The 19,297-nt window shown below is 43.8% G+C and overlaps 1 protein-coding gene and 1 long non-coding RNA gene across 3 annotated transcripts in view; one reads left to right on the top strand and one right to left on the bottom strand.

The window, feature by feature from the left end:
* Rbp2 (retinol binding protein 2) overlaps nt 1-11,124 on the top strand; it is a 23,967-nt gene extending 12,843 nt beyond the window's left edge. For both annotated transcript variants that reach the window (XM_063249083.1, XM_023560171.2), the window contains exons 3-5: nt 2,092-2,270; nt 9,231-9,332; nt 10,890-11,124. In XM_063249083.1, coding sequence (XP_063105153.1) covers nt 2,092-2,270; nt 9,231-9,332; nt 10,890-10,940 — 332 coding nt within the window. In that variant the 3' untranslated portion in view covers nt 10,941-11,124. The remainder of the gene's footprint in view (nt 1-2,091; nt 2,271-9,230; nt 9,333-10,889) is intronic.
* Nucleotides 2,270-19,297, bottom strand: LOC134476103 (uncharacterized). The gene is made up of 4 exons (XR_010047590.1): nt 18,548-19,297; nt 6,902-7,034; nt 4,455-4,504; nt 2,270-2,957 (listed from the first exon to the last, which is right to left on the bottom strand). It is a non-coding gene; the product is annotated as an uncharacterized LOC134476103 (long non-coding RNA).

Here is a 19,297-nt window from a genome sequence, read left to right as displayed (position 1 = left end):
TTTACATTTTTCCAGGAATTCTTATGGGTAGCTAACTTTGGGACACATTAGTGAATCCTGAGTCATAAATAGCACCCCAAAAGTCACACAAATACTAGAGAATGACAGGCATGTGAGGCCCTGGTGTTTGTGCCCCAGCTCCTACCAATTTGAACCTATTTCTCTTTTCAGTTTAAGATATAGGTTTGTGATTTTTCCCCCAATCTAGCTGATATTACTTAAAATTATTCCCTTACACACAAATCTTCATGCAATTAGGGCTCAAAACACTAACTAAATGTGATTCTGCTTTAAGTTGGTAGCCATGGTCAACTGCTGGCTCAAACTGAGGTCCAAACAGCTCGCTTGATCTTTCCTTGGTCTTTTCCTGTTTTGAAAAACAGGGAATTAGTAATGACAGAGGATAAAAGGAAAAGGGTAAGAAAACAAGTGGAGAGAAAGGTTGAGCAGCAAGATGTTAATTCTCCAAATTGGCAGGAACACCTGAACTGTCACTATCTGCTGGCCTCTGTTATGGATATGTATATTTATCTTATGCCCGACAATATATGATATGAAATTTACACAGAGAGAACTACAATTCTCAGAGAAACAACATTCAATAAACCTGAACGTTCTTACTCTTAAGGCCATTATTACCCTGGGGTTATAATAGAAACAATTTCTATTTTTTTTTTTTTTTTGCAATCTTTCTATGTGGATGTTGTAGAAAAGGCGGGGGGGATTTTAACTGGCATCCAATGATACCTGCAGAATTCATAGGCATAAATGTACTCAAATATGATTTGCCTACAGAGTAAGAGTTTGACATGAATAGAACCTAGAAGATCCAGAATTTTGTTTCTAGATCTGTTTCACAGGACAGCAACTTTTTGGCTTGGGTGATATTGTATGAACAATACAATAACAAAGGTTAGCAAAGGTTAGCAAGTAGCTGGGCTTAGCACTGAGCTTCTTACTGTGACATGTTAGGCTTTGGAAACTGAACATTCCCCCTGAAGGACACACTTCCCTTACTAAGAATTGAGAAGAAATAAGTAAGATTTGCTTTAAAATGTGAAGGCAAAGAAAAGATGCAGCTAGAGCGACAAACTCCTGATCATTGTTGCATCTGGTTAATGAACATTGCTTTGATTTATTCTAATTTTTAAAGGTAGACAATTACTATTCACTAGTGCAAATTCACGTTTATGCCAGTGAATTCTGCAGTATCTTTGGATGCCAATCTAAATTTCCTATTTTTGCTTTTTAAAGAAAATTTACCTAAAATGTTTTCAAAAAATACTGAGATTGATTCTGTTACAACCCACTGGTAATAATGGCTTCAAGAGTAAAACAACAAAAGAAAATTTCTGAGCAAGTGCTTATTGTCTAAAATATGCTTAAAACTATCCTGGGGACTTGTGAGGCAGAATTGCCTAGTTTAGCAAGCCTACAATCCAGTTTAAGAATGGAAGTCAGTATCTACCTATAATCCTGGCAAATAGAGAGACTGGGGCTGAAAGATCATAAAGTGAGCCCTGCCTAGGCAATTTAGTGAAACTACATCTCAAAATAAAAAGTTAAAAGCATTGGAGTTGAAACTCATGAGTACAGTGAGTTACTGGATTTAATCCCTTGGATTTGAATGGAAAAACAAGTTTGTCACTTTTCCTCTGCCATTTAAAATTTCATCTTTACCCATGATTGAGACTGGTGATTTCCAAAATATTTTTCTTTTAAATCATGAAATCTTTACACAGAACTCTTAGGAGGAAATGGCGATGCTGGAGAAAACAGAGCTGCAGTGATGGGAAGGAAAGAAGAAGGGTGGGAAGGGAGAGAGGGAGAGGGAGAGGGAGTTGGGAGCTGTAGCTCAGGGTTGCACCTTGCCTGCTACAGTTCTCTCCCATCAGGGCCCCCAAGGAGGTTCCAGGAGGCTCCTCAGTTTCCTGGCAATTGATTGAGTTGCCCAATGCTCTTGTTTCTGGCTTACGCAAAGAGACACAGCATATGATCTATGTCTCTGATCCTGAATGTTTGGCCTTGTTAAAGATATGAATGAATCTCACTGGGCACATCGTAATATCTGCAACTCCTTTTTGCCAACAGATATTGATTTTGCCACCCGCAAGATCGCAGTACATCTGAAGCAGACAAAGATCATTGATCAAGATGGTGATAACTTCAAGACCAAAACCCAAAGCACATTCAGAAACTATGATGTGGATTTCGCGATCGGAGTGGAGTTTGATGAGTACACAAAGGGCCTTGACAACCGGCAAGTTAAGGTACTGTCTTGCGTTGGCAATTTTGCATTTCTTTGCACAGGTGCTGCCTATTTAGCTTCTCAATAAAAGAAAAAAGATATAAACACAAGCTGGGAAAGAGGCCGCTAGAATGATTTTAATGAACAGTTATGGCAAGTTGAGTAGGAAGACACAGTCTAGAGAGACATTAAAGATCTCAGCCTCTCCAGGGATTACTGCATGGCTGCTCAGGCACGGTAAAGAAGGTGAAGTGGAGGGACATGGGCAGGGATGGTGACTGTGACCAGCTGGGCAGGGCAGCTTGATGGAAGGGGCAGCCTACTCCACCTCCACCATGCATTGCTCTAGAGGAATGAGGTGTCAGGATGTCAGGCATTGTTTCCTTTCAAGAGATGTTGAAACATCAGAAAATTTAAATAAAATATCTCAGGTTTAGGTGAACTCAACTGGCTGAAAAAATGGTTTTGAAAAGTACGATGCAATTAAAACAAACAAAAAATCAGTAGACTAAATGAAGTTCAGAGTTTATCCAGTTCTAGCGACTTGGAGGAGTTTCTGGCAAGGTGTCAGCTGTGTCCTGACACTGCCTTCCTTACCTGACATGTTGGAATCTAGAGGCCCTTGTGTACCTCGCAGCTCAGACTCCCAGTCACATGAATTGTAGTACCTCTCCCTTATCCTGGCTTCACTTTCCATGGTTTCAGTTACCTGTGGTCAATTGAGATCCAAAAAAAAAATAAATAAATAAATAAATAAATAAATAAATAAAAACAAGGAAAATTCTAGAAATAAACAAGTAGCAAATTTTAAATCACATGCCATTCTGAGTAGCATAATGAAAGCTCACTCTGTGTACTGCATCCTGCCCTGAATGTGAGCCGTTTCTTTTGTCTGGTGCATTTATTCTGTATACATTACCCATCCACTGACAGCTTAGCAACCACCTTCATTACACCTGTCAAATATATAAGTTTCTGCATTATGTGAGGTTCATGCATTCACTAGGGATCTTGGAACATACCCTCCATAGATGAGGGGTACTACTATATTTGCATATGTAGAACCCTGGAAGCAAGCAGGGAGAAAGGAATTATCTCAAATCCCAAGTATGTGAGTTTGTGGAAATAGCAGGCCCTTGTCTAGAGGCTCTACTCATAAATAAGGCAGAGCTGGTAAGCAGCAAACAGGAGTGGGAGGACAACAGCTTCTCTCCCTCTCCATCATGGAGTGGTATCACAGTGTTCACATTTGTACTCCCTCATGGGCCTATCTTTGATCTTCCAAATCAAATTATGCCTGATCAGTCCCCTCCAACCAGGAATACAGAGAAATCAATCTCAGATGTGTATAAGGACCTCCTCCAATCTTAGCATCGTACAGAACCTACCCCAGCGATTACACTGTCTAAGAAACTTGGAAGGGTTACTAGTCTGTGATGGGTCATGCTTGCCATTGACTGGTACTGCCCATGCCCAGGCAATGTACACAAGGGTGGGAGTTTGATACTCATAGATGCCTTTCCCTCTGTCCCAAACCAGCCAGTAGAATCTCTGTCTGGCTCCCCGAGCTAAAAGAGAAAACTGAATGTTCTGTCCTCAGCTCTGTGTGCCTCACCCTCAGCAAAGAGGGTGACTCCTTCAAAGTCTCAGCTCCGTTACCGCAAGGAGCACAAACTCTGGTTTCTCTCCTGGGAACGTGTTGTGGGGGACTGTAAAGCCAAGAGAGAAGGACACATTTCTCAATCAGGCTGTCCTGCAGTACTGACAACTTCAGTCATTACGGTGAATTATATTTACCAATCCTTGCTGAAGAAAAAGGTGCTGGGGGAGAAAGCATGTTGGGAGTGTTTCCATCTGAGCAGCCCTATAATGAGAGAACCTGAGCTTCCAGGTCTTGGACTATCCATACCCAGAAACTTTTCCTGAGCAGATGATGGCCTCTTCTGAACCTTGCCTGAAAAGCCAATTCATCAGAATTGATGGGAAAATTTGCCTCACAATTTTGCATCACTCTGCCATTCCAATGAATCAGTTCAAAATGATTCATTTTCCCTTGCCTTTCAGTTTGGGGCTGGGCTTTTGAAAAGCAGGCTTGTCCTGACTTGTTCTTTCCTACCTTTGATGGTAGAGGACTTGCTCTTCCTGAAATCAGTCATGTTCTTTTGGCTTTCCCTGACCCTCAAAGACTCCACCTGTCCGTACTTACCCTTCAGCTTCTCCACTTCCCATAATCCTTCCTCTCTTCAGGAGTTAACCCTGCCAAGAGAAGGAAGCCTGTTTTCCAAGGCTTATTTCCTTATTGTTTGCAGCCAAAAGCCAGAGCTAATACACACACACACACACACATACATGAAAACTGGTGAGATGGGACATTTTTTGAGAGGTTTTACCCAGCCAAATGCTGGACAAGGTTTGTTCTCATTAGAACCACAGTGCAAAGCAAGTGCCTTCAGGAATGTCTATTTCTGTCACTGGACTAGACCCCTTCAGAGGGCAGGGGACACCAGGGAGTAGGTAAATATGTTTTCCGGATTGATTTTTAACTCAGGTGGCATGCTGGGATGTACACACAGCTCTGTGTGCGTGCACCTATATGTGTGCATGTATGGGCATGTATACGTGTGTAGTATTTCTTATTCTTCATGTCCTTGCTCTCCAGAGCTTCACTTCTCAAATCCTTGGTCACTTCTAGAAACTCTCTGAAAAGCTTCCCAGTCATTAACGTGGAGAAGAGGTGTACATGGGTTGCAGCAGGGGCCCCGCAAGACCCTGAAATGACCAGTTCTAAGCCAGCCCAGACCAGGGGCACTGGTTCCACATTTGCCATGGTGTGGACATTTCTCTAAGGAACCTGGAGACACTCCCTTCCTTCCTGTAGGTTATATACATTCCAAACACCTACCCTGATTTGGTTCTAAGAGAGTTTAAAGCCCCTTTCAAAAATATACAAACTACTTCCTACTAAAATGTGATTGCTATCCATGCAGCAGAATATTGGGTATCCTGTAACTATGAAAGGAAAGAATTCTGATTCATGTGACAACATAGAAGAAAACATTCTAAGTAAAAGAAGCTTGGAAAACATTCTAAGTAAAGAAGTTACATTCAAAAGGCCACATATCCTGTGACTTATCTGAAATGTGTAGAATAGGCAACTTCACAGACAGAGTTTGCCAGGGAATAGGGGACACAGGAAATGGATAGTGACTGCTAATAGGTACCAGGTTTCTTTGTGGGGCAATGAGTGTAATGATGGATGCACAACCCTGTGCACTTTAAGAGGGTGAATTTCATGATTTGTGAATTGTATCTCAAAAAATAATTAAATATCTGAGCACGATGGTGCACGCTTATGCTCCCAGCACTCTGGAGATTGAGGCAGGAAAATTGCAGGTTCAAACCCAGCCTAGGTAATTTAGTGACTTAGAGGGACTCCATCTAAAACAGAAGGTACAGACAGTGGCAGTTGGAGTCAATACTATGCAGCAGAGCCACGAGGAAAGGTAAGCACCCAGAGCAGGGCCAGCAGGTAGTAGGGACAAACTGTTCCCTAAGAGGCAGCACACAGGAACTGCAGAAAGCCAGAGGAACATTCGTATGAGGATGATTGCAAGGGCAGGGGAGCCCTAAACTTGTTAATGGTGTCCCTCGATGCTCTTAATCTAAAGAGCTGTTATTTTCCTTTTTTAGAAAACTTACTGGGGAGAGATTCAATTTCATATAGAAAAGCTACAAGAATATATCAAGGAACATCTGTATTCTCCTCACCAAGAGTCACCTATTGTTTATATTTTGTTCCATTTGCTTATCATTTGCATGTGTTCTCATCTCAATATATATATTTTTCTGAACAATGCGATGCATTGCCCCCAAATAATATATACTTTCAAAGAACTAGGATAGTGTATTCTCTCATAGGATACTCATTACCTCGTAGTGTAGTTATCAACTACAAATTGAACACTGCTGTAGTAACTGCATCTAGTTTGCCATAAAGGGATGCTATATGGATGCTAACTTTGGATGCTGTGAGAGGAGAAATCAAAGTGGGCAGCTTCCTTCTTCGACCTCCCTGACCTCCCTTTTGATCCTTTCCCTCACCAGCAATGCCTTTCCTCACCTGCATCCACTCCCTCAACCTTAGAATCTTTTAAAGCAGTTGAGTCTGGTTTTAAAACCTCTTCCAATACAGAATGATGGGCACCACCTAAAAGCAAATTGAATTATAGTATTTTAGTTCACTTAACCATTCCCTTCTTTCTGCTCCTCATTGTCTGTTTTATGTAGGAATGAGCCTATAATATTTTAAGTGTTACTATGATTCACTGGTAACCAATTTACTTTACAATCAGAATAAGTTTTCATCTTGCTGGTCAATGTAAGTTATTAAAATAAAATATTAGGACAGGCCCCACGTACTGATGTTTTTCTCCTTCCTTCTACAAAATTCACTAAGTGCCTGCTACATGCCCAGCCTGTGTTAGGAGCTAAATACAAAATGATGAATCAGAGCCCATTTCCTGCCCTCAGGAATTTTGAGCCTTACAGAAAGACAGGTGAATAGATGGACAAGGACTGTATTGAGTCCACCCTGATGGGCATGTGTGCACTCTGGTGGGACCTCCTCCCATGCAAGGAGGCGAATGAATTTACCTCAAGATTCTGCAGCAGCAAAATCATCCAACCAAAGATTCACTCAGCAGTGCAGATCGCTGTACTAAGTGTGGGGTTGCAGAAAGGAACAGCAGGACAGTCGCTTCTTTCTTCTTTTCATGGAGTTTACCATCTACAGAGAAAAGCGAACATCAATTCAACCAGCATGTAGCTGGGCTCCACAGGGTGCTAGGTGACGTGCGAGCAGGGTGAACAGAAGATACAGTCCTGGCCTGGATGAAGGCGACAGTCCTCTCATCTATAGGAGGAACCTCAGAGTTCAAGGCCAGAGACGGGTGACAGCAAGCAAGCATTCCAGGCAGTTCTGCCTCCCAGGAGAGTGAGGAGGGCAACCTGTGACCTGAGCTGCTCTCAGACCTTCAAAGATGTGAGGCTTAGGATGGCCTGGAAGGAGGAAGAGACTATTTTTCCTTTAGAAAATACATAAAATTTTGTCTTAAAGTTAGTTTGGGAATACTAATATGTGCAGATGGTTAAAAACATTTTAAGCAACAAAAAGGAAGATTTCCTTCCCACCCTGGCCCCCAAGCTCAGTCCTTCCTGAGGGACAATCACAGCAATTGTCTTCTTTCACCTCCTTGTAGAGAACGTATGCAAACACACACATCTAAATGCCCCGCCCAAACCCCTTATTTTATGTGTATGGCTCTGCAGGTCACTATTTTTTAATACCCAGACAATATACTGTAGCATCTTCTTTCAATGACTGTGTACCAGGGAAGAACCAGCCCATATTTAATCAGCCACCCACTGACAGAATTTATGAAACTTCTGGTCCTTTGCTGTAACAAACAACGCTACAGTACACTGGGGAGTAAAATGAGGAGGAATAAAATTACACACAAAGTGCATAAAATGCTCAAGGTCAAATATTATTTTTAAAAATAGGTGAATTTAATAACCTGTAAAAAAACAGACGTACTAAAAAGCAGACCTAAGTGCACAAGGAGACTGTGGAGAAAACCCACAGTTTAGTTTATCACCAACTGGGTTTGCAAGATATGCAAAAATTGTAAACATCTTGGATCCAGATCATCCTAAGAAAGGATAGAACACACAAGTCTCTTTCCCGGATGGAAAGGACTTAATTATCTCAGTAGTAACATGAGCAAACCTAATCTGGGCACAGAGTAGGGTGGCCCTGGAGGGCTACCTAAAAGTCATGCAGACTATCTCAAAGCAGATATTAGAAGGAAAAATGAGGAACTGAAGGCAAGAATTTGGAGGTTGAAGTATTTGTAAATATGTGTACAAGAATTTGAGTACTCTTGTTTTCCAGCATGCTTGGGATTTCTCCCACCTGCTGGTCCCCTCAGCTTGTTTGGCCAAGGTGCTTTCTGCCGATGTTCCTGTGTAGCTCACCAGTTGGCATGACGGTCTGGAGGAAACCAAGGAGCAGGTCCACCCTCTGGTTCTATATGATAAGGCTGGCACTGGCATCATCTGGCTGGCTCTCTGATTAATTAGAAGCTTGCCTGCCTTTATTCCTGTTCTCTGGGGGACAGTCCTCACAATGTGACTCCTATGGGGAAAATTCCCAGAAGCAGATTTCTAAGTCAAAGAATACATGCACTTTTATAATTCGAAAGGTAATAAAATATGTGTCTAAAAAATGTGTCCCACCTGCCTTGTAAGTGCTTCTCTACCTCTCAGTGAAACACCAAAGTCTTTGGCCTTTGACCACATGATGAATTATATCTGAAAAGTAGTCTCATTAGCATTTGTCTTATTATGAGTGAGGGTGATTATCTTTTCTTGGGTTTAAAAGTCATCTACTAGGGGCTTCTCTCCTTTTAATCTGCTGGTTCATGTCCTTTGTTGACAGCAGCTATTAAATTAATAATCTTTTTCTTCTTGATTGACAACAGCCCTTCATAATAAGGAAATCAGGTCTTTGCTAGTATGCTACAATTCTTTTTCTCTGATTGTATTTGTCTGTTGGCTTTGAGGTATTTTCCCCTTTTAGAAAATTTACATTGTTAATAGTCAAATGCATCACCCTTCCCCCACTGACCTGAAATGTTATCTTTACCCCATGTAAAAACGCTATCTTTACCATACGTTAAAAATCGTACTCCTTAAAAGAGAACAGATCAAGCCATATAAACTGTGGTTGGTATGGAGGACGTTTTTGGAAAATGAGATTAGCAAGCTCTTAGACCAGTGAAAATGAGAATAAAAGGATCTCAGGTCATGGAGGCCAGGGGTCTGCAAGCAGTGAGTGGCCTCAGCAATTGCAGTTACAGGTTCAGCCTCATGGAATCTCCCCGGCCACAAGTTTCATTTGTCTGGGAACCTGTCATTGCAGGCACTGGTCACCTGGGAAGGCGATGCCCTTGTGTGTGTGCAGAAGGGAGAGAAGCAGAACCGCGGCTGGAAGCAGTGGGTGGAGGGTGACAAGCTGTATTTGGTAAGTCTTGCGTTTGCACCACTCCTTCCACTGTGCTTACACACTCTTGCAGTCACCTGGCCAGGCATTGTGACAAGAAAAATGGCCCTGAGCTCCTCCTTGCCTGAGCTCCAGCCAAATATATGTGGTCATATAGCCAGAAAGCCATTCCCATCTGGCTCCGGGGACTCCAGGAAGAAATCTGTATGGCTGTTTCTGTAAACGGCTGCAATTAAAAAGAAAGTTCAAAATGCTGAGCCAGGAAGCCAAGATCCAAGGAGAAATGCAGGGAACCTGTTAAAGACCAACAGGGGAGAAATGTGAGTCACAGAATTAAGATGCCCCAGAGGAGGGCGGCACCAGGCCTTCCTTCAATTATGAGGCTGGTAGAGAGTCTAGTAGGGAGGGAAGAAGGATGGGTTGCAGGGGGCGGACCTGGGGACACCGAGCTGTCATCATGAGGTATATCTACCTGGCCCCAAAATATTTTAGGTTAATTTGGTGTTAGCACAGGGTATTAGGAGCCGTGGCTAATATCGTCATATAATCGTATCTGCATCTAGACAGCTTAATCCTTCATTCTTCAATCTTCACGGCAATTCATGGACCCAGCATTCAAACAGTGAACATTTTTTTGTCTTTCCTGAGTTCTACCATTCATTTGTTAAGTAAATGATTCATTCAATGAATGGGTCTTCCTTCCTTCACTCATCCTTTCAACTAAGGAGTCGGGCAGGCAGCAGGCTCTAAACCTGGAATTCAGGTCACCTTGGTGCCCTTCAAAGCCAACCTTGATTCACCTGTTATCTTTATTTCAGAGGCAGTGTCAGCTAATGATATATGGGAGGTATTTGTTGTATTTTGTGCTGACAGTTTTCCCTACCTGCTCTAGTTGGGGTGATAGATGTTTTTAATTGTGGTAACATCCCCAGTGGTACCCATGGCTAAGACAATGGATTCATTGTCAGCTTCCAAGAGTACAGTAGTGTTCTCCACACTCACTTTCTCTCCTTATACCATAAGTATGGTGCAAATAAGGTCTGGAGTGCTCTCTGTCTGAAGCAAAAGTCAAACCTTCCCAGTTTCACAGGTGACCTGGGGAGCCCTCCCACAGCTCACACCCTGTCATTGGGTGTGTCACTGACAGCTGTGTTGTAATCTACTGAGCCCGGAATGCCCACAGGTAGAGGACAGCTTGCCAGCAAACTTCTTTCCAGGACCTCACCTAACACTCCTCCGTGCTAGATCCTTCTCTTCCTCATGACTTTGCTGCCTTTTATAAATTATGCAACCATTGCTAAAATCACAGGAGTAGGAAAATCCCACCCAAGAGGGTCATTTCTTTGCATTTTTCACTTTTATGGGTGCTCAAGCTCAGTTCATGTGTCAAAATCAAATGACTGCTTCCCGCAGGGAACACCAGCTGCTTGGGTCTGTGAGATCCACTTTAGTATCCTGAATGACTAAGTGGATTCTTTATTCCAACCCCAGCCCCAACCCCAGAAACTAAGAGAGCCAGCTGCTGGGCAGAAGGCAAGGCAAGCTTGTTAATCCCTCACTCACTTTCTGACATTGCAGGAGCTGACCTGTGGTGACCAGGTGTGCCGTCAAGTGTTCAAAAAGAAGTGACGCCAGCGGGGGGTCCTGCAGAGGTTGCAGAATTCTCTACCAACCTCCGGAATTGACGGGGTTTTCGCCCTTTTTGGAAACCCCATTAAGGTGCCTGGATGGGTTTTAAACTAAATGAGTGTGTAATAGTGACAGTACAGTCTTTCCTCTTTAAAACCTGGCATTAAAAGGAAAAACAAAATCACTCCCATGTTGAAATCCTTTCTATCTATGTCCCTTTATTTCTAGAGCTGTTGTAGTTACACGTGGGTAGAGGAAGTAGCTGCCTACATGCTGGTAATCTTTTTGTTTTTGTTCTTTGTTGATTTGTTTTATTTTGTCTCTTTTCTTCATTAGTTTGCTGTGGGAAGGTAGTGGATACTTTTACCTAGAAACTTTCTCTGGCCACTAATTCTTGGACATTCTCCATTTGGCAGACACTCCTTTGAGTAGTACATTAATTCTCCAACATTGTATTTAAAGATGTGAATGCCCTTCAATTTGTACCTTGCTGTGAGAAGACCACACATAGCTGTCTGCAAATTTCCAGCTGTCCTGAGTCCTGTGTCCTTCAGCCCTGTGTTGTGTAGCATGTCAATGAGCACATGTCCATTAACCCTCAATGTGCCTTCTACCAGGGGCCTAAGTTCAAGTTCTTCAGCTCCACTTTTTAGCTGGGCCCATCACATCTTTATGTCCGAGCCTTCTCCTTCATTAGTCTTCGAAGAGCCCGTAACCCCACCATCAGACAGCAGTTTCTTTGAAAAGCAGATTTACCCTAAGGGAGGAAGCAACGTGCTAGCACACGTTGGTATAATTTGAATGATCAGACCTTAACACTAATCCTAGGCATCCTAGGATTATGGGATAAATAGAGAGGTGAAAATCCTACCATGTGTCTCAAGCCAGCCTTAGCTCAAGCCCTCTGACCAGGCAACAATCATGCCATGCCCTGTGACAAGGAAGCAGAAAAGTGCCTGCCTGAGTCTTATGCTGGCTGGAGATACAGAGAAGGCAGATGGGAGCCCTCTGAGTCAAGTCAGTGACAGGTGCTCGGAGGGTAGCTGAACCCAGACACATGAGTGAAGGGCCTGGAGTGAGCGCATGCCCCTTAGTTACATTATTCATTGCTGACACAAAATACCTGACACCCACAGGTTAGGGAAGGAGAGGTTTATGTTGGTTCATAGTTTGTAGTGGTTTCAGTCCATAGCTGGCTGGGTCCAAAGCAGGGCAGAATAGCAGAGGACAAACAGCTTATGGCATGGCAGTCAGGAAGCAGAGAGACATCAAAGGAAAGGGAAAGAGATAGACCCTTCTAGGCCACACCCAGAATGGAAGACTGATCTCTTTCAGTCACCCACCTCTTCCAACCAGGCTTCATGTCCAACTGACATTTAGTATAAACTCATCAATGGGCTAATCCACTATGAGTGTCATACATTCGTGATCTAATCACCCCGCAGAGGTCTCACCTGTAAGCCCATGGGGCTTTGGGGAGACATCTCCGTAGAAACCCTAACACTCCCCCACAGATGTTCCCAGTAGCTTTGCCCTTGTTCTCTATAGCCTCAAATGAATCCTCTTTATTGTCCCTCAAGAAAACCCTACTGTGTGGGATGTGAGACAGTGGCTGAAGCATTGGGGACTATAAGCGTCAAAGTGTTCTGCACAGGTAAAGGGGTTACTATTTAATAAGGACTTTTTATTCTAGATTCTGCAAGGTATATTCCAGGGGGTGTTAGTTCCCCCAAGATTCCGTTGGCTCAAACAAAGACCCCACCACTCTCCAGCTGCCTTGGTTATGGGGCAGTTACTTCCTCTGAGCTTGTATTTCCCCATCTATAAAATTAAGGGTGAAACAGCCTGCTTCAAAGTGAGTGGTAAGTGTTAAATATGATCCAAGCTTAGAGTTTGACACAGCAGTCAGATATATATATATATATATATATATATATATATATATATATATATCCCCCTTGTTAAATTCTATGCCTTCTAAAAGTTTTAACACTGGGATCCCTTACTATGGGCATTTCCATACTTGAAAATCAGCAGAATAGAGGAGAGGAGGGTACTGGAGGGCAGGTAATCATGGGACAGTTAGGCCTACTGCATGTGAGGTGACATAGCTGTGCCTTCCATGGCCCTGTCCCCAGCCCCATTACACCTTCCAGTGACTACAGGTTACCCACCAGGCACCCATCAGCTCCCACTGTCTGGGCAAGAGGAGCCCAGGCTACACTGGAGTTGAAGGAGCAAGTCATAAGGGTGCCAGAGCCAACCCTGAGGTCAGGAGATGACGACTCATCAGGGATGAGGAGAGAAAGACAGGGAAAGAAGGGGACAATGGGACAGGTTAGAAGAGGGAGGAGGAGAGAGCTGGAGGCAAGAGGAAGAGGAAAGGAGGGAGAGATAGAGATAGGGAGGAAAAGGAGCAGAAGAGGAGGAAGCAGGGAGAGTAGGAGAGGAGAGGAGAGGAGGGAAGGAGAAGGGAAGGGAAGGGAAAGGAAGGGAAGGAAAGGGAAGGGAAGGGAAGGGAAGGGAAGGGAAGGGAAGGGAAGGGAGAGAAAAGCTCAGGGGAAAAGAAACAGAGCAGAGGGAAAATGAGGAGAGAAGAGGAAGGGAAAAGGGCAAAGGGGAATGGGAGAGAAGAGAAGCAGAAAGGAAAAGGGAAGGAAGAGAAGAGGACAGGGAAAAAATAAGCAAAGTGAGAGGCAGAGAGATAGGATAGGAGAAAAGATCCCTGCTCCTCACCAGCTGATGTAGAGAGAGGAGCAGAGTGAGAAATCCGGGTACATGGCCCACAAGCCATGGCCTTGGTGACCAAACCAGATCAAGAGAGTTTCTTGAATTTTCATTGCAAGCTTCCCTGAAGCACCCACAGCTTCACTTAAATACAACCAGCAAGGGAGGCAAAATTAGTTCACCCACAGCTGAAAAGGGTAGGCTGGCCCTGGACTGATCTTTTGGGAAAGGAACAAGTCCAGGTCACTGCCTCTGGGTTAAGCACCCCCTTTTGTGCTTTTGTGCCTTAGGGGACTGTGATATACATGCCTATTTTACAGAAAAAGAAACTGAGGCTTGTACTGGGTCAAACGCTTATCCAAAATTCCATATTTGTCAAGTAGCAGAGGCAGAACTTGAACCCAGGTGTGTCTGTCTCCAGAGCCCGAGGCCCTCCACACAAAGGCTTTGGTGACAAGGACAACATAACCCTTGCATGGCAATCTCTAGATATCAGCATTATCAGAGACCTCCAACTCTACTTCTCTCTATTCATTTGAAATTGAGCTTTGTGCATTTTTTTCTTTACCTCCACATCCACTTTAAATCTCCTTTAAGGTGAACTCCAGGACAGAAGGGTAGTCATTGGGAGTGACTAGCTTAGGCTGAGGCTTTGGGTCTTACGTCTGTGCAGAGAATCACAGAAGGGATGGTCAGGACTGTCCTGAGCTGTCTCTTCTACTTCATCCTGCTTTTCCCATCCTGCAAGATTTGTGATTGATTAGAAGGGCAGAGGTTGGGATGTTTAATTTCAACTCGCTGATTACATTTGCTATGTAGATGGGCACCATTAGAAGCAGGGGCTTGAGAAAATGAAATAGAAATGAACTAATCTGGGTTTTCAAGAACTTTAAAGATGTGGTCATGAGTTTTTCTGGAGTCAGCCCTCACTTTAGCTTTCCTCATGGTTCTGGAAAGAGATAGATGCAGTGCAAGTCTCGTGAAAGTGGGCAAAACTCTACTTTTTCTGAATATTACAACAAAAAATGTACTTAGCCCAAAAGTTCTTCCTAAGAAATTACTGTGGGCCAGCTGTTCTCAGAGGCTGTGGACACTGTGGACACAATGTCCTGAAAGAAGGAAAAATAAGCTAGGCCATGAATTTTATATGGATGGAAATTAGCCCAGGGCTTGGTTCCACAGGACAGAGAAGTTGAGAAGCCAAGTAAGAGACGAAGCAGGTGGGAGCTGAGCGATACCAGGAAGCTTCCAAAGCCACTAAGAACGGAAACACAAGAGGAGAAAGTGGTGTCACCAGAACCTGAAGCCAGTGCTGAACACAGAGGGGATGTTGTGGGATACACAACCACGGCCAAAAGCCACTCCCAAAGTAGGAGAAAGAGGAAGAGTCTGATGAACACCATGGCTTCTCCATTCTTCCCACTTTCCAATCTCCTACCGCTTTCCTCATTGGAAAAAATTCTCCAGAAGACTGCTGCTGCCAGAGAAACTGGAAAATGTGTTCCCTGCAGGTCAGAGCAGAACCGGAAAGGAGGGGGCAGGCATCTGATTGCAAACAGGCACTGAGGGGCCACACAGGTGCATGGCCCTGGCTTCCGCCCAAAGAGGTCCAGTTAGACCATCACAAGGATGCAAGAGGACCGCTTTAAGGCCCAGGCAAGCACAGCCCAGAGTGGGAAGGCTTCCTATCAGCACTATTGGCTGATTTGAGTTTAAAGAGTGGGCGGGGCTCTGGGCTATAGCTCAGTAGTAGAACATTTATCTAGCATGCATCAGGCCATATGTTCAAATTCCAGCAGCACAACATAAAATAAAATAAGAAGTGAATATGATTTGGAGAGATGTTCTCTGAAGTAAAGGGAAGGATGGAGCCCTCACCAACTGGCCCTGTCCTCTTGTACCACATGCTGTGCCAGGTGCTTTATGTGTAGACCTTAGTTCCCTCACTTGTCAGCATGACCTTGCACAGTGGTGCCAACCCCTTTTACAAATGAAGAACCATGCCCATAGTGACAGCCAGATGCAGCAGAGCCAGAGTTGAAACACAGTTTCACAGAGGCCCATCCTATCTCACTGGGGCTTGCAATGCAAGTGGTCACCTTCTGTAGTTGTCCATCAGATTTTGGGTGAATGTGACCTTTTCCAAATGCAGACAAACCTTAATCTAAATCTTAAAGGACAATGAAGTTAATAAAAGAAGGCGCTTACTGAACTGGAACAAAAGAGGCTATTTTATTAACCTAATTACTTTTAGCTCCTATTAAGTGTTTAAGAGCTCAATGGAATGTTTTCTTTTGTTAAAGTTCATTGTTTTTGTTTAAAAGGCATTATTTTAAAATTGCAGCTTCTCTAGAGTCCAGATCCTTGTCCTAACCACACACCCACAAGTTAGTCCACCACTTGGCAGGTGGTTACTCTGCTAGAGCTCCATGGCTGACATTTGCAGGTAACTCGGACCCTCCACATCGCAGAATTTCTCACACTTGCAGTTATTTCAGGATTTGTGACTTCCTGAGCCACAGGCTCCACAAAAGCCGGCAGCTCTTGGTGTCCTGCTTGCCATTGCATATGACATCTCCTGATTTCTGTCCTTTGCCTGACAGCTTCACCATCAGGCGTCAGTATTTATTGACCATGTCTCAGTGCAATGCCTCTGACAGATGCCAGACACATTTTCCATCAACCTATTCATTCAAAGTGCATTTATTTATCATCTACTATGAACCAGACACAGCAGCCAGGACTTGAGAAGACAGTAGTAAATAAAACAGGCACGTTTCTGCTCATCACAGATTTGGGTTTTCAGCAACACAAGAATTATTATCCTCATTTTATAAACAGGAAGTCTCTGGCTCCGGTGAGCAGAATGTCCCAAAGCACACATACTTCCCAACCCCAGAAGTGCCAGGGCCAAGATTCCAACATGTTCCTGGCTGGTATGGTTTAGAGACACGTTTTAAGTGTAACCACTAAAGGTTCCTATGTTGTAAGCTTGGTCCTCAATTCAGTGATGTGGGGAAAGGAAGTTTTCAGAGGAAGAGCTAGATTAGTGGGAGATCTCTAAAAGGTGCTTTCTCTGGCTTTCTATTTGGAGAAGTGCTCTCTTCCTCCTTCGTGTACTTCTGCCATACTTATCTACCATGAGTGACAGCCAAAGAGGAGGTCTCACCACTATTTGGACTTCCATTTTCCCCCAACTATGGGCTAAATGAGCCCCCTTTCTTCAGTACATTAGCCTACCTCTGACATTTCACTACAGAAATGTACAACCAGCTAATTCACCATTCACTATTACTTCTCCTTGCTGGGCAGGCAGAGAACAAACCTGCACATTTAACCAGAGAAACTAGGTGACCCTGTTGCTCTGTGTCTCATAAGGAAAGAAAATAAAAGGCCTTTGTAATCCCCCAGCCACAGATAAATGAGACCCACTCTGTAATGTTCATAACAAAATGCTTAACATATAACACTCACATAATAAATAGTGGCTAAAACCATAATTGTCTATTGTTACTTTAATTTTTAGAATGGGGCCATTTATTCTAGGGCAGTGTTTCTCAACCAGGGATGAATTTGCCTCCCAGAGGACACTCAGCAATGTGTGGAGTCGATTTTTATTGTCATAACTGGGGGTGTGATGATACTGGCATCTAGTGGGTAAAGGCCAGGCATGCTGCTAAACACCCTATCACACAGAGGGCAGTCCCGCAACAAAGAATTACTGAGCTCTAGATTTGAATATTATGGAGGATGAGAAGTTGGTCAGTGGGAACTGCTTCTATTAGCTATTCTTTTGCAGCATTATTTTGAGAGGGTGTGCTGTGATTGCCCACGTGATCGATGAGTTCCTGTAGTAAACTGAGAAGCAAAAGACTTTTATTTAAATCTCGACTATAGAAGTTATCTTCTTCGCCACAGTTTAAGAGGTTACAACTGTTTTAGTGGCCGAGGGCAGTTCTTCTCAGGTCAGCTCAGGGTGCTGCCCCTGTTCAACTCATCCTATGCCCCTTGATCTCATCTCTTCAGGAAGAGCAGGTTTTGCTCTTCTGGAAAGTGGAAGACCAAAACCTGCATCTAACTGTGTGTAGAGTGCATGCCTGTAATGTCATACTCTGGGAGGCTGAGGCAGGAAGTTTAACCCTAACCCAGCAACAATTCAGCAAAATCCAGTTTCAAAGCAAAAAGGCTGAGACAATAGCTCAGTACAAAGACCTCAGCTCAATTCATGCCTCATCCTTCCCAACCACCAAAAAAACAAAAAACATATACCTGCTCTTTTGCAGAAAGTGTCAGAATTCCAAAGGTTGAGTTTGTATTTTTAAATGGCTGCCCTCTCAAAGTCCTTTGTCCCCCATATCCCAGGCCAGGGAGCCCCTGAGCTCCATAATGACCTTCAAGGAATGTTAATGCCCTTCCGGCTAGTGGGGACTCTAGAAGCCAATACCATGTGACATGATTAGAACTATTCCAAATCCCATTCATGTTAAGAAACAATGACCTTGTCAGAAATGTCAGGATAATTAGAAAGAATTGCCATTTTTCTAAACTATGGTGAAGCTCTGGTAGGTACAAAGATATCTGCTGGGAAGTAACTCAGTTTCCTATAAACCATGAAGTTACAGAAAATCAGCAAGTATCCAGACCAGTCCCTGGTCCTGTACCCTATGCAGGACTGGCAGGCCCCAGGTATCATGTGTCAATTATGCTTCAGTGAAGTTTTCACTTGTGTTTTTTAAGTCAAGACTCTGCATGGTAAATCTGATTATCTCTGGCTATAGACATCAGGAATTCAGTTGCAGTATGGAAACAGGAGGGGCCACAGCAGTCACCTGATCCCCCTCCACCCTCCCCCCAGCCTGTTAGAAGATGGAGGGACTTACCAAGATCTCTTAGTTAAGTCTTAGCTTCAAGAAAGCTGGAACTCAAATTTGGATTCTCCCAACTTCTACTCCAGAGCTCATTCCAATGACATTGAGGTCTAAGGAAGATGAGAGCCTCATTAAAAGCCAAACTGCCTCCCTCATGGTCTTGTTTTCAAATAGGAAGAAATTGCAGAGCACAGTATCAGGTTGGGGTAACCTAAGGGATCATCTTAGATTTATGGTACAAACCATCTTTTGTTTCCTAGGGCATTTTTCCTTGTTGTCTTGTATAGTCTTCATGAGAACCAGGAAGGAAAAGAAGATGCTATTAAAATCTCATTGGCAGGAGAGGAAACTGACATCCAAAGCTTCCCCCATCCCAGGAAGCCAACCCCAGAGCAGCCTCTCTGCCACTCTTCTCCTAACACACATTCCAAAGAGAGCTTCCTCCTCTTATTTGACGCTCACATTTCTTACCTGGAATTCTAAAATACAGAAGAAATGCCAGGATGCTCAGAAACCCCAGGCAGAGCCCACTGAGACTGGGGCACCCCTTCTGAAAAGGAAAGGGAACACCAGAAAGAGAAACTCAGGCAGACCCTGATGCCACCCAAGACTTGCCAGCATTGAGGGTGAGCATTTCAACAGGCACAGCAGTCCACCTCCTTGCTTGCCTCTCCTTCCAAGGCTGGAAGGGAGAATGGGTGTCCTTTGACTTCAGCTCTCCCACTGGGATAGGAAGGAGACAGAGAAGAGGGCCACACTCTC

Source organism: Cavia porcellus, unplaced genomic scaffold (assembly GCF_034190915.1).
Source record: "Cavia porcellus strain 051 isolate PalLab524CR breed Dunkin Hartley unplaced genomic scaffold, mCavPor4.1 scaffold_5, whole genome shotgun sequence".
NCBI lineage: Eukaryota > Metazoa > Chordata > Mammalia > Rodentia > Caviidae > Cavia > Cavia porcellus.
The sequence above is the reverse complement of the archived record's forward strand: the minus strand, read 5'-3'. Positions and strand labels throughout refer to the sequence as shown.